This window comes from Mobula hypostoma, chromosome 23, assembly GCF_963921235.1.
Source record: "Mobula hypostoma chromosome 23, sMobHyp1.1, whole genome shotgun sequence".
Lineage (NCBI taxonomy): Eukaryota > Metazoa > Chordata > Chondrichthyes > Myliobatiformes > Myliobatidae > Mobula > Mobula hypostoma.
In genome coordinates, this window is record NC_086119.1 from 29,376,793 (window position 1) to 29,391,030 (window position 14,238).

At 39.1% G+C, this 14,238-nt stretch overlaps 1 protein-coding gene across 6 annotated transcripts in view; it reads left to right on the forward strand.

Moving 5' to 3' along the window:
* The first annotated feature begins 353 nt into the window (after window positions 1-353).
* Window positions 354-14,238, forward strand: part of LOC134336701 (BTB/POZ domain-containing protein KCTD7-like) — a 117,375-nt gene continuing 103,490 nt past the window's right edge. For 5 of the 6 annotated variants that reach the window (XM_063031082.1, XM_063031083.1, XM_063031084.1 and 2 more), the window contains exons 1-2: window positions 357-501; window positions 8,911-9,872. In XM_063031082.1, the coding sequence (XP_062887152.1) occupies window positions 9,019-9,872 (854 nt within the window). In that variant the 5' untranslated portion in view covers window positions 357-501; window positions 8,911-9,018. Of the gene's footprint in view, window positions 502-8,910; window positions 9,873-14,238 lie in introns of all 6 variants that reach the window. The other variant, XM_063031088.1, reaches the window with a different exon arrangement.

The following is a 14,238-nucleotide window of genomic DNA, read 5'->3' on the forward strand; positions in this document are numbered from 1 at the left end:
TTACGGCTGTCTCAAATTCGGGGATCAATCATTCAAGATTGAGATGGAAGAAAAATATCTTACCCTTATCCTGGTGAATTTTTCACATTTTCAACATGAGAGTTGTGGAGGTTCATTCACAGAATGCATTCAGGAAAGACTGTTATTTAGTTATTAAATGAATCGTGGAACTGATTGACGCCGGTGTAAAAGATTAGCCATGATCATGTCTAACGGTAGCAGGAGCGAGGGGCCGAATGGTCTACCCCGTTTATTTGCTTCTTTACCAAGAGTTAAAGCCGCAGATATCTTGCTCCCGCCCCGAGCGCTCAGCTCGCCCAATCACCGGCCACCTGGTTACCGCCGACCAGCCAATGGGAGAGCCACTCTGCCCCATCAATCACCAACGGGTCGACTGGCGGAGGGGGAGAGTTTTGGAAGGGGGATGAGGGGGTAGTGAGGCGACATGGCGGCCGGCGGGGAGACAGCTGCCTCTGGAATCCGTCCCGCCGATCCCTCCCGGTGAGTAGCGTAGCACCGACGAGCGTCTCGGCCGCCCGCTCACGCTGTGAAAGTGAATAGCCATCGTTTGAATAACAGTACGGAGTGAAATGGGTGGGGGGGGGTGTGGAGAGAACTCGAGTCCCCGAGACCCGTGGCCGGTTGGTCGCCCCCCACCCACCCCTTCCTTTCCCGCCCCGCTCACGCGAGGGAGCCGCCCTGCCGCGTGGTGGCGTCGGGACTGCGGGTGTTTACCTTGGCCGGAGCCCCCGAGCGCCGACCTTCCTGTCCCCCTTCACCTTTGTGCAAAAACATCCCTCATCCTGCTTCCTACTAATTTAGCCTCGCCCCGGGGTGTTTTCCAGAAGCCGGGGATGCGGTTCCTAGTGAACTTGGTGTGCTGTTTGTCTCGGGATGGCAGGTCTGCCGGACTCTCCACGCCCCCGAAGTGCCTTCATGCTACATGCTGGAAATACTACAAAGTTTGTAGCATGAATTTGCCAATCTGTATGCCGCCGATAAAAGGGCTTGAGTGTTCTGGTGCCTTCCTGGACAGTTCTATTTTTTAGTCTATAGGTTTTGTTTTCTTATCTAGCTGAAGATAAAGTAATCTAAATTTGGAGGAAACAGTGAAGCTGGATCTTCATTTAGGCTATCTGATAATGTAACGAGCTTAGACTGCAGCCAAAACAACTTTTAGCACCCTGAGCCTTGTTACTTAATGAGAAGAGGCATTTCAGTAAAAATTCCCTGCAGATTCAGAGCACGTGTCTTTGTTTTGCATTTGGCTGATTTTCATGGACGGTTTCTTGGGGCCGAGGGTGATGGATTGCATTATAATTCTGTGAGTATTGCGGTGGCCAGTGATACCAGTGTTCTGTGACGAGGGCTGGGGCTGCTTCAGAGATAATGGATACGTAGTTTAACATGTGCTGTATTGTATTTGCTGAGCTTTTGTATCTTGAACAGCTCTTCCATTTTGATGGGACAGAAAATTCCATTTTGTCCTGGAATACTTTGTTTTTCTCAGTATCGTGGGTTTAAGAGCATCTGCTGCTCATGTCTTAGAAGTGTAGTAGGAATCATTACTGCAAAGAAGATCAAGAGCTTTGTGCCAGGTTTGAGGATTTGATTATTGAGCTGCCTTCAGATGGCCAGAGGCTGCACAGGCGCAATATAAGGGGTTGATAAATTTCTTTATTGCTGTTTGACTCCATTGAAAGCAGGCTATTGAGATTTTTGAAAAAAATAAGTGTTCCATATGCTGATACTTGCGATTCATTTTATGAATGTATGCGGATGCACCATAGTTTGGTAACCCTTACTTTATTATTGGAGTGAAGGAAATGTAGGCTTTTGGCTTGAATGAACCACATAGAGACTGGAGTTGTAGATATAACCCACCTTTAGTCATCATAACTCAGTCATTCTCGAAGATCTCTGAGAATCTCTAGAAATATTCTCTCAGCACAAGAGTACCTTCCGGTTTTGCACTCTTTAAGCACAGCAATGTATTCTTTGTAAACCCCTCTGCCTTTGATTTCCCCCTTAAGATAATCTGTGCAAATACTTCAGTCAGACTTTTGATCATCTGCCCAAGTAATTCATTGACTCAGTGTCCAATTTAGCATCATTGCAATCATAATGTTGGTTTATGAAAATAGCAGCAGATTGATAACTATTTCAATAGTCACAATAGTTTATTATTTTAATGTTCTAGCTCTACATAATTGCATACTTACAGTGGAAGCATATATGGACTGTTGAGAGTCTCCGTATATTCAAATACATTTGTTACTAATCCAGGCTCAAAAATAGCCTTTAGCAACAGTGCAGAGAGGTTTGCTGTCTGCAGGTAGTACTGTGTAATCATACAATTATCTTTGTCTTACTTTGAAGACTGATTCTTGTTTTTATTGATTAGCTGCTAACACCATTCCATAATCCTGAAAAATGTCCTGTGCCTAACAGTCCCTAGCAGGTGGTATACTTTCCGATTTGTCCTATCAGTTAGTTTTACTCTACCAGAACGGCAAGTATGATCGAGAAGAGTATTAGGGCGATTGACGTAACCTGAGATTGAGTTTGTTGATGTATGACAAATTGGCTCTTTGCTTAGAGGTGGATTTTTTTTAGTGTTACCAAATATATTTTAACTTGTTCACTATGTGGTTTAAAAAAAATTAAAATTGTGAATTATTATCACTCTGTTGTAATAACAGTATTTTGGCAGTGTTATATAGAGAAGTATACTTTGTAGAAAAGTGTAGCTGCCACTATACTAAACAGTTTCTCAGTTTAATTTTAGTATATTTCAGATAAATTAAGGATTCTTGTATAATTGTAATATTGTAAATAATGAAAGAAGTCATTGGAAATACTGGGTTTCTTTGTACAAGATAGATAAACTAATCTTCTGTTTATCTAGTGTGTTTAGGACTTTGGCAGAATTTCTAAAGTATTGCATGTTGTTCCAATTAATATTGCAATCTTACTCCTTTGAGATGTTACACAGCTTCGTAATATAATAAATTTTCCAATGAACCTCGTAAATTTTAAAGGGAGCACGAAGACTAGATTCCTGGTACGTTAGTGCAGAAATCAGCACCTGTTGAACCATGTGCCAAATTGTCAGGATTTCAGAACAATTGAATAGATGATCATGGTTTTATTTATTTGGAAATACAGTGTGGTATAGACCCTTCCAATCCAATGAGCTGCACTGTTCAGCAACCCACATACATCACCCTAACACATCACCCTAACATAATCACAGGACAATTTACAATGACCAATTAACCTACTAACCAGTATGTCTTTGGAATGTGGGAGGAAACCCACATGTTCACGTGAAGAATGTATAAACTTTCTTACAGTGGCTGCTGGAATTGAACTCCAAACTCTTGACACCCCACACTGTAATAGCATCACACTAACAAGCTATGGTAACGTGGGACCCTTATAATGCACACACAGTGTGCTCATTGTATTCAGCAATTTCAGTTCATCTTTGGTTAACTCCACAAAAGTTTAATAATTATAATTCGTTAATTATCTTTTGCATATAATTCCACTAAATTGTTCACATGCTTCCTATCTGAATTCCAAAGCTGAAGTCTTTGAAATTTACTGTGCATTATCAGGTTGTATGTGTCTATTCTCTTTCAATGTCATAAAATATTGCAGAATGCTATACAAGCATGAAGCTAAATTGGACACTGAGTCAAGGCATTACTTAGGCATATGATCAAAAGTTTGATCAGAAGTGTTTTTAAAGATTATCTTAAAAGGAGGAAATCCAAGCCAATAGTTTACAAAGAGTACATTGGAAGATGGGCAATGAAGTTTTGGATTATCTCAAATTTAGAGGAAAATGTATGCTTGTATTCTTAATCTAAGTAATTTCCGAATCACTTCTCAAAAATATTAAGTGGTTTCTTGCTAAGCAATCTTAGATGCTGAAAAGTAAATGATATTTGCTTGTGTAGTGTTAAAGGCAATCTGTTACTTTGCGTCTTGAAATACTAACTCCCCTGAATTTCTGTTTTTAAAAAAAAAAGCGCTTGTGGATTGATTTGGATAAATAAATGGTGAATGTGCCATTTTGGTTATGAATGTATCATTTAAGAACAGGAGTTGGTTATTTGACATCTTGAGCCTACTTTGCCATTCACTAAGATCATGTTTGATCTGATTGTTATTAAACTCTGTATTTTTGCTTATCTTCACTAAACTCCCCCACCCGACTTATCCAACCTTTGCTACTCAAGAATCTATCTACCCTCCTACCTTGTAAATATTCAAAGTTGTTGGATCTGGCAATGATATTGTCCAGATGGTTCTTTGGAAGCACAAATCTTATGGTTATAGCCATTTTATTGGATGTCCATCGTAGTACATACAGTGTCAGCCTGCACCTGCCAAACAAGTAACGCAACAATGAAAAAGTAAACAAAGGTTTAAAAGAAAAATAGGATGGACCTCATACACGAGGAAATCTGCAGATGCTGGAAATTCAAGCAACACACAAAATGCTGGTGGAACGCAGCAGACCAGGCAGCATCTATAGGAAGAGATACAGTTGACGTCAGGACGAAGGGTCTCGGCCTGAAATGTCAACTGTACCTCTTCCTATAGATGCTGCCCGGCCTACTGCGTTCCACCAGCATTTTGAGACCAGACCTCATGTTCTTTCTATACTGCAAACTTGTTGAAGCTGGTTAGATAACAGTCTGTGAAGTAAAGACAGTCTTAAACTACCATGACATTTAGGTTTACAAAGAAACTACAGAAATACACAACCAACTATCTGCTGGAAATTCAGACAAACTAGTGATTATGTACACATTTAAACAAGCATAAAGAAAGTTAAACTACAAGAAAGTAACAATTTAATCCAACAAAGTCTGTGATTCCACTGCCCTTTTGAGGAAGAGTTCAACATTTGCAACTGTCTTGAAGAAAAACATCTGTCATTTTATTTTCTTCTAAAAAGTCTTCACATCCATCCCATCAAGACTTTTTAGTCGATCTAGCCCCAACTCCCTCTTCTAATTTCCACTAAAATAAAAGTCTTGCTTATTCAGTCATGTATAACCTGCTCAACCCCAAACCTTGTCTGAACTGCTTCCAACACATTTTCATCCAATCTTGAATAAGGTTACCAGTATTTACTAAGATCCTATATAATTGAGTTGGATCAAAGGATTTGTATTTGAGAATAACATTATTTTTTCAGCTACTTTCTCTACCTGTATGCTAGTCTTTCGCTGAATAATGCATTTAGACACCCAGGTTTTTCTGCATCTTAGAGCTGTGTAGTCTTTCACCTTGGTATAGGAAAGCTAAAATCCAACCACTCACTCTATGCTGCTGGGCTAGCAGACTATATTGGACTATTGCTAGTCTAATTAATATTCCAGCATGCTTTTAATTCAACTTGGAAAAAAGTGCGTTACACTATAGTTTAATATTTTCCAGTGAATCCATTGAGGTTAAAAGGAGCATGGGAGCAGGACCCTGGTATGTTCAAGTGAACCCAGGAGCTGACACCTTGGTGTATTTTTAAGTGGAGCTTAGGAAGCAGTATCTAATGGACCATTGAGATTTCAAAACAATCAATTATGGTGGAGTTTTGCTTGATTGTTTTTATTTTTGTAGCTTCCTGTGTGTACTCTTCAGTAGCCTGCTTTTTGTATCATCAGTACATATAGCAACCAGATCTTTGCTTTCATCCAAACGCATTGTAAAAATTTGAGGCCTTTGATCCATTACCTCACTGACCACGAGTTTTTATTCATTTCAATAATGTGATGTGTGACCTTATCAAGCACCTTCTGAAAATCAAAATATTGTCCATCCAAGGGTTCCTCTCTATCCACAGCACAGTACTTCTTTAAATAACTGTTTTGAAATGGTTTTAATTTCAGTTTATTGAGAAGCTGGGGCAGAGAGTTTGAATTTCTCTTAAATTAAAATCTGTTGGTATGCTCTGAACCATAAATGGCTCTGTTAAATGTGATTACAATTAATAAAGCTTATGGAGAAGCTAGTTAACTATAATTTGTAGCATTTGTATTTTCTTAATGTCTCGGAGTATTTCACAAGTAAAATTAAGGATGTATTACGATTAGTAACTCAGCACTTGGTTAAAGTTAAATTTTAATGAAATCCCTATTGAAGAGATTTTGGAGCTCAACTTGGGCAGTTGTGATGGTTACAGAGAAAGGGAAAAGTGGAATGAGCATGATTTGAATAAATTTTAAAACTCCAGCTACAAACAATCTGATCTAAGAACTTGATGGGTTAAGCATTACCTGTGGTACAGCTGAAGGAATTGTTGATATTTTGGTCATCTACAGCAGCAGCTACTGGGCCGTGAGGAAACGATGTGAGTCAGCTGCACCTTTCCTTATTCCCTGTCAGGCACTGTTGAACATAGGGTTGCCAACTGTCCCGTATTTTGGGCTAAATTGGTTTGTCCTGTGTTTCCCCCGCTAAGGTCGAGCGTTCCTATGAAACCTTTCGTGCCGAAATGGGATGAAGCGAAGAAGCAATTACCATTAATTAATATGGGAAAAATTTTTGAGCATTCCCAGCCCCCAAAAAAACCTAACAAATCATACCAAATAACACACAAAACCTAAAATAACACTAACATATAGCAAAAGCAGGAATGATATTATAAATACACAGCCTATATAAAGTAGTAATAATGTATGTACAGTGTAGTCAGGAAAATGAAGGCAAAACCGATTTGTGGGGAAAAAATCGGCACGTCACGCATGCGCACACAGGTGCCCGCGCAAGGCTTCATGGTCATGATAGGCTTTCCTGGGGTAAAGTGTCCTGGGATTTGACTGCTACTTTTGTCCCTTATTTGGGAGTGAGAAAGTTGGCAACCCTAAATGTAAAAGACATGTTGAGGTGAGTTTAACCCTACTTCAACACCTGCCCCCCTGGTCAGCCGGTCCGCAAGAATATTGTCAATATTAAACTGGTCCGCGGTGCAGAAAAGGATGGGGACCCTTGTCTCTTGTGCCTCCATTTAAAAATTGCAGGAATTTAATTGACTTTATTACTTACATCCTTCATATACATGAGTAAAAATCTTTACGTTGCATCTCTGTCTAAATGTGCAATGTGCAATTTATAGTAATTTATAATAGTATGTACAACAGGATAGTCAATATAACATAGAAATACAGTTGTGTCAGCATGAGTTAATCAGTCTGATGGCCTGGTGGAAGAAGCTGTCCCAGAGCCTGTTGGTCCTGGCTTTTATGCTGCAGTATGATTTCCCAGCTGGTAGTAGCTGGAACAGTTTGTGGTTGGAGTGACTCGGGTCCCCAATGATCCTTCGGGCCCTTTTTACACACCTATCTTTGTAAATGTCCTGAATTGTGGGAAGTTCACATCTACAGATGCGCTGGGCTGTCCGGATCACTCTCTGCAGAGTCCTGCGATTGAGGGAAGTACAGTTCCCACACCAGGCAGTGATGTAGACAGTCAGGATGCTCTCAATTGTGCCCCTATAAAAAGTTCTTAGGATTTGGGGGCCCACACCAAACTTCTTCAACTGTCTGAGGTGAAAGAGGCACTGTTGTGCCTTTTTCACCACACAGCTGGTATGTAAGAACATAAGAAATAGGAGCAGGAGTAGGCCATCCGGCCCATCGAGCCTGCCCCGCCATTCAATAAGATCATGGCTGATCTGTCCATAAACTCAGCTCCATCTACCTGCCTTTTCTTTTCCCCATAACCATTAACTCCCTTACTATGTAAAAACCTATCTAACTGTTTCTTAAATATATTTAGTGAAGAAGCCTGAACTGCTTCCCTGGGCAGAGAATTCCACAGATTCACCACTCTCTGGGAAAAACAGTTTCTCCTCATCTCTGTCCTGAATCTTCTCCCCTGAATCTTGAGGCAATGTCCCCTAGTTCTAGTCTCACCTATCGATGAAAACAACTTTCCTACTTCTATCTTATCTATTCTTTTCCAAATTTTGTATGTTTCTATAAGATCCCCTCTCATTCTTCTGAACTCCAGAGAGTATAGTCCCAGGCGATTCAATCTCTCTATCACATGAGAGGATTAGTTAATGTGGAGGCTAATAAAGTGTCAGATAGATGGTTATACGTTAAGATTCATGAGCAGGTTTGGGTGTGCATGAGTAGACAATCAAAGGCTGAAGAGGGGTCTGAGGGATTGTTAACATTTCAAGAGGGTGCCATTCATGATTCTTTATTAAGAATGTTGTTACATTGCCAGATTTGCTTTGGAACTCAAAGACTTGCAACTAAATTGTACATAGAAGCAACTATGTATTTTAAGATAGTGAACATGAAAGGGAGATTCAAGAGCAAATGAATCACAATTTCAGCCAGGTATCTTGGAGGAAGAAAAAAATGATATTGGAATGGATGGTGGGATTCTACTGAATTTGAGTGAGGCACGATTTTAACAGATGAGATCTCTTTGCTGAACATGGCAACAGCCTGTCATAGTTTTTAATCTGCATTGTAGCATGCCCCTGTGTTTGAAGTTTATTACAATCTAAATAGGAATTATGATTTTTATTGTTATAAAAATACAGCTAACTCTTTGGTGGTCTGAACTGTTAAAGCAGGACTTGGACAATATTTGAGTATTTTGAATCTGGTTTTGGTTATTGCTGTAACATTTTTTCTCCAAGTACTGGTTTATAATGTATATGGTCTTGGCTTTCATCTCTGGAATTTTGTCCAACAGCATCTCAACCTTTTGGAAGAAAACAAATGAAACTTCATTCTTGTCATTTGCAGTTCAAAATAAATTGAAGAATAACATAGCTTGTTTGATTAACTGAGATGAAAAGTTTCATTTGTGTGATGAAATTTGTTCTAGATGTTCTTAACTGTAATTCATTATTTTTTGTTTTTCTTTCAGATGTACATGCCCCTGTATTTTTGATGCCTTGGAATTGATGTAAACAAAATTACAGGAAACTATTTTGGACATCTGAATCAGTATCAATTATAGTTGCGATATTTCAAAATGATAGGCAAATTAAAACACAACTTGCTTTTAGTATGTTTAATGATCAGTTCACTAACTGTGTTTTACCTGGGCCGTTATGCATTAGAATGCCATCATAACATAGATCACAACCATAAACATCCCAACATGTTAGCTAACGGAAGATCATTAAGTTATGTTTCAGGAACTGGATTCAAAAATAGTTCAAAAAGATTTGCGTACAACAAAGACATGCCATTAATATTTATTGGAGGAGTTCCAAGGAGTGGCACCACACTCATGAGGGCCATGCTTGATGCTCATCCTGATGTTCGCTGTGGGGAAGAGACGAGGGTTATTCCGAGAATCCTGGCAATGAAGCATATGTGGAGCAAATCTGGCCGAGAGAAGCAGCGATTGGATGAAGCTGGAGTAACAGATGAAGTGCTGGATTCAGCCATGCAAGCCTTTTTACTAGAAATAATTGTGAAACATGGAGAGCCTGCTACATACTTGTGCAATAAAGATCCATTTGCTCTTAAATCATTGACATACTTAAGTAAAATTTTTCCAAATGCCAAATTCATTCTAATGATACGAGATGGTCGTGCTTCAGTTCACTCTATGATTACTCGAAAAGTTACCATAGCAGGTTTTGATCTCAGCAGTTACAGAGACTGCTTGACCAAATGGAACCGTGCCATTGAGACGATGTACAACCAGTGTTTGGAAACTGGATTTAATAAATGTTTGCCAGTACATTATGAACAACTTGTTTTACATCCAGCAAAATGGATGAGAAATGTTCTACAGTTCCTAGACATACCTTGGAATACAGCAGTTTTGCATCATGAAGAAATGATAGGAAAAGTGGGTGGTGTTTCTCTTTCTAAGTAAGTATGAGTTTACTTTAAAGCTTACATAATTGTAGATTTTAATGAAAAAGCAATTTGAAAATGGTATTCTTTTTAATATTATTTGCCATCAGTGAAACAAAGAAACAAAATTTGTGTTTTGTGAACCTCCAGATTGTCTTTGTGATTACAGGGGTATTATTAAGAAACAACTCTAATCCTATTGTAAACCTTATTGTGATTAGTTTTCCACAATATCTACAGTTATTTGTTTTAAGAGTGTTACAGTGATAATTTAGTTAACTGTCATATTTTGGATATCAGAGTATATTTTTGGTTAAATTTATTCTTTGCTTTATTCTTTACACTCTTTTGTGCCAACATAAGCACAGAATTCAACTGATTTGAGTTTTAAAAAGTAAAAGAACTATTTGATCCAATGGAATATAGCTTTCCTCTAAAATGGTAATACTGCTTCCACACTTGTAAATAATTAATTTTTTCACTTGTATTTGGGTGTTCAGTTTAACTAATTTATTAGGGGGAATTGAAATAACTTGTAGCAAATGTTCTGACATGTAAGAAACCTTAATTAACTAAACTATTATTGTAATTCTTTTTCTTCATTCCCAAATCAATATGTGCCTCATTTTCTTTCTTATAAAAGATTGAGTTGCACATTAAATTCAGAAATGTAACTGCATACAACAGAGTTTCAAGCAAAATATATATAATTAGCCTGGATTTTTATGGTTAGCAGTTAAGAACAGACTTTCCATTCGCCTCTGTTGAATGGGTTTCCTTTATCTGGTATGAAGTGCAGTCTGAAATGTTCCATAAAGTCTTTTTGGCTTGTACCTATAGTAATATATTCAAGCAGGCTGACCATCCCATTCAATTGGATTTTTACACAACCAACCAAAGAAGTTAAAATGTGAGTTTTAATGAAAGCCTTTCATTTGTATTAGACCTTTCCGCAGCCTTTTCAGAATTTTACAAAGTTTTTTGTTAACAGTATGAGTACCATTTGCAATGTAGAAAATGTAGCAGGTAATTACTTCTCCAAATATAATCATAGTGCTTTGAAGAAGGGGCAGTGTTTACTGTGTTGTTCAAAGTATTGCTTTGGAAGTCTTTCCATCCTTTGGGATGGCAAATAGCATCTGTTCAGATTCATCAAGCAATTAGTGTGGGAAATGGTATGTTGATCTTTATTCTGAGAGGATTTGAGGATAATTATACTCCAATCGTATAGGTTTCTGAGAGTCCATATTTGGATTATTATTGTACAATACTGATCTCCCCACCTAAGGAAAAATGTATTTGTGATGAGAACTATCAGTAAGATTACATCGGATTGGTTCCCAAGGTAGTCAGCTTGTTCTATGAGGAAAGATAAACAGACTATCCTGTGCTCCTGAGCACAGAAAAATGATTGAGCACATCCTAGTCTTGTCGTGGGGCTTTGGCCTAGATTTAAGAAACAGGAGAAAATCTGCAGATGCTGGAAATCTGATTAACACACACAAAATGCTGGAAGAACTCAGCAGGCCAAGTAGCATTAATGGGGAAAAAGCATAGTTGACATTTTGGGCTGAAATGTTGACTATGCTTTTTTTCCATAGATGCTGCCTGGCCTGCTGAGTTCCTCCAGCATTTTGTGTGTGTTTAAGAAAACATTGTTCAGCTACCTCCATGACTTGATCTTGGAACACCGCTGTACCAAAATGCTGTAACTTGTTCAGGAGGAAGAAACGTAAGTAAGTGCAGGAATAGATTGTTTTGGTTTCTAAAGTCTGCTCTGCCATTCAGTGTGATTAGAATCAATTGACCCCGCACTTGATTCCATTTTCTTGCCTGTTCCCCATAACCTTTAACTTCTCTAGATCAGAGATTGTACGATCAATGCTATGGCAATGGATGGGAATAGAGTTGGCCATGAACTTGAAATTTTCATTATTGTTAGGTTCACGTTTGAAAAATAGTGGTTATATGGTATGAATAGATCACTATTTTAAAGTAAAATAGTATTCTATAGTTGCATATGCAAAAATTGAAGTATGACCTGAAACCATGTGATGTCTGATGGTTCAACAGTATTAATTGCAGTTGAGTGATGTCATGTACTGTTCAGATAGATCTTTCAACATAAAGAAACAAACTACAACAAATTCAGAGTGGATCACACATTGTTAATGCATTCATTACTTTACGTACGAGGGGAGATATACTATCAACCAAGGTTCATCTGGAAATATAGCTCCCATCTTCTGCTTCAACCAAACTACTTCTATACTTTTTTTTAAACATAGAACAGTGATTAGGTTGCTTCATTCAGTCACATTACAGTCCTCTGTTATTTTCAGCCTTATCTCATTCTCACATTTGACCTTTTGAAGTTTCCAACCTGTTTGCCAGTTATCAAACATACCCTCTGAGCAAAAATACAATTTCTTGTTATCAAAGAAAATAGTTAGTTCCCATATAACACAAACACAGTTGTTAGTTTTCTCACCCAAACCAGCAAAGCACTTCAGAATTTCATAGATGCTCTGTCCGCCAGAGAAAGCAGGATCTCCCAGTGGCCACACATTTTAATTCCACGTCCCATTCCCATTCTGATATGTCTATCCACGGCCTCCTCTACTGTCAAGATGAAGCCACACTCAGGTTATAGTCATACTTCATTGATCCTGGGGGAAGTTGGTTTTCATTACAGTTGCACCATAAATAATTAAATAGTAATAAAACCATAAATAGTTAAATAGTAATATGTAAATTATGCCTGGAAATACATCCAGGACTAGCCTATTGGCTCAGGGTGTCTGACCCTCCAGGGGAGGAGTTGTAAAGTTTGATGGCCACAGGCAGGAATGACTTCCTATGACACTGTGTTGCATCTCAGTGGAATGAGTCTCTGGCTGAATGTACTCCTGTGCCCAACCAGTCCATTATGTACTGGATGGGAGACATTGACCAAGATGGCATGCAACTTGGCCAGCATCCTCTTTTCAGACACCACCGAGAGAGAGTCCAGTTCCGTCCCCACAACATCACTGGCCTTACGAATGAGTTTGTTGATTCTGTTGGTGTCTGCTACCCTCAGCCTGCTGCCCCAGCACACAACAGCAAACATGATTGCACTGGCCACCACAGACTCATAGAACATCCTCAGCATCGTCCGGCAGATGTTAGGGGACCTCAGTCTCCTCAGGAAATAGAGACGGCTCTGACCCTTCCTGTAGACAGCCTCAGTGCTCTTTGACCAGTCCAGTTTATTGTCGATTCGTATCCCCAGGTATTTGTAATCCTCCACCATGTCCACACTGACCCCCTGGAACAACACCTTATATTCTGTCTGGTATCCTCCAACCTGATGGCATGAACATTGACTTCTCTAACTTCTGTTAATGCCCCTCCTCCCCTTCTTACCCCATCCCTTATTTATTTATTTATTATATTTTCCCCTTTCTTTCTTTTTTTTTCTCCCCCTGTCCCTCTCACTATAACTCCTTGCCTGCTCTCTGTCTTCCCCTGGTGCTCCTCTCCTCCTGTTCCATGATCCTCTCCCTTCTCCAGCCTTGTATCCCTTTTGCCAATCAGCTTTCCAGCTCTTAGCTCCATCCCTCCCTCTCCTGTCTTCTATCATTTTGGATCTCCCTCTCCCCTTCCACTTTCAAATCTCTTACTATCTGTTCTTTCAGTTAGTCCTGACAAAGGGTCTCGGCCCGAAACGTCGACTGTCCCTCTTCCTATAGATGGCGCCTGACCTGCTGCGTTCCACCAGCATTTTGTATGTGTTGCCAGAATTTCATAGACCCCAGTTCATTACATTTTACAAAAATTAAAAATTTATAAAGGCTCCAAGGGTTACAGATATGTTTACACATTCCCTCTTCTGTATTTTCATGGTAACACCATAATCGTCAAAAACACAATTGTTAAGGTATGAGTGCAATACTCAGTTATTTTGAATATTCAAATAATGATACAGTTTCAGACCTTTAGTTAAACAAAATCCCCTTTTCCTAGTCTGGATCAACGGGTACCCATTTTCAATATACTCTCCTCCTTAGTCCTATACTGCACATAAACCACAAAAGAATAACAGCTATTATTATATGAATGGTTATGCCTTAATGTAGGACGGTCACCCCTCACACTCTTCCTGGAGTGTTATAATTGTGAAACTGTGAACAGTCAACAAAGAAGGTTAAATCAGCATCAACAATACAAGTATCAGTAAGGTCCACACGAGGTTTTATTACTTATGTAACAGTTTCACAACAACATGGATCTTGTCTTCCTCAGTGGGGAGAAGTGGCCATAAGAGTTGCACAGTAAGTAATTCAAACATTTGGGCTTATTAATGACTCGATTTCATACTTGGTTTGCCTAACGGAGA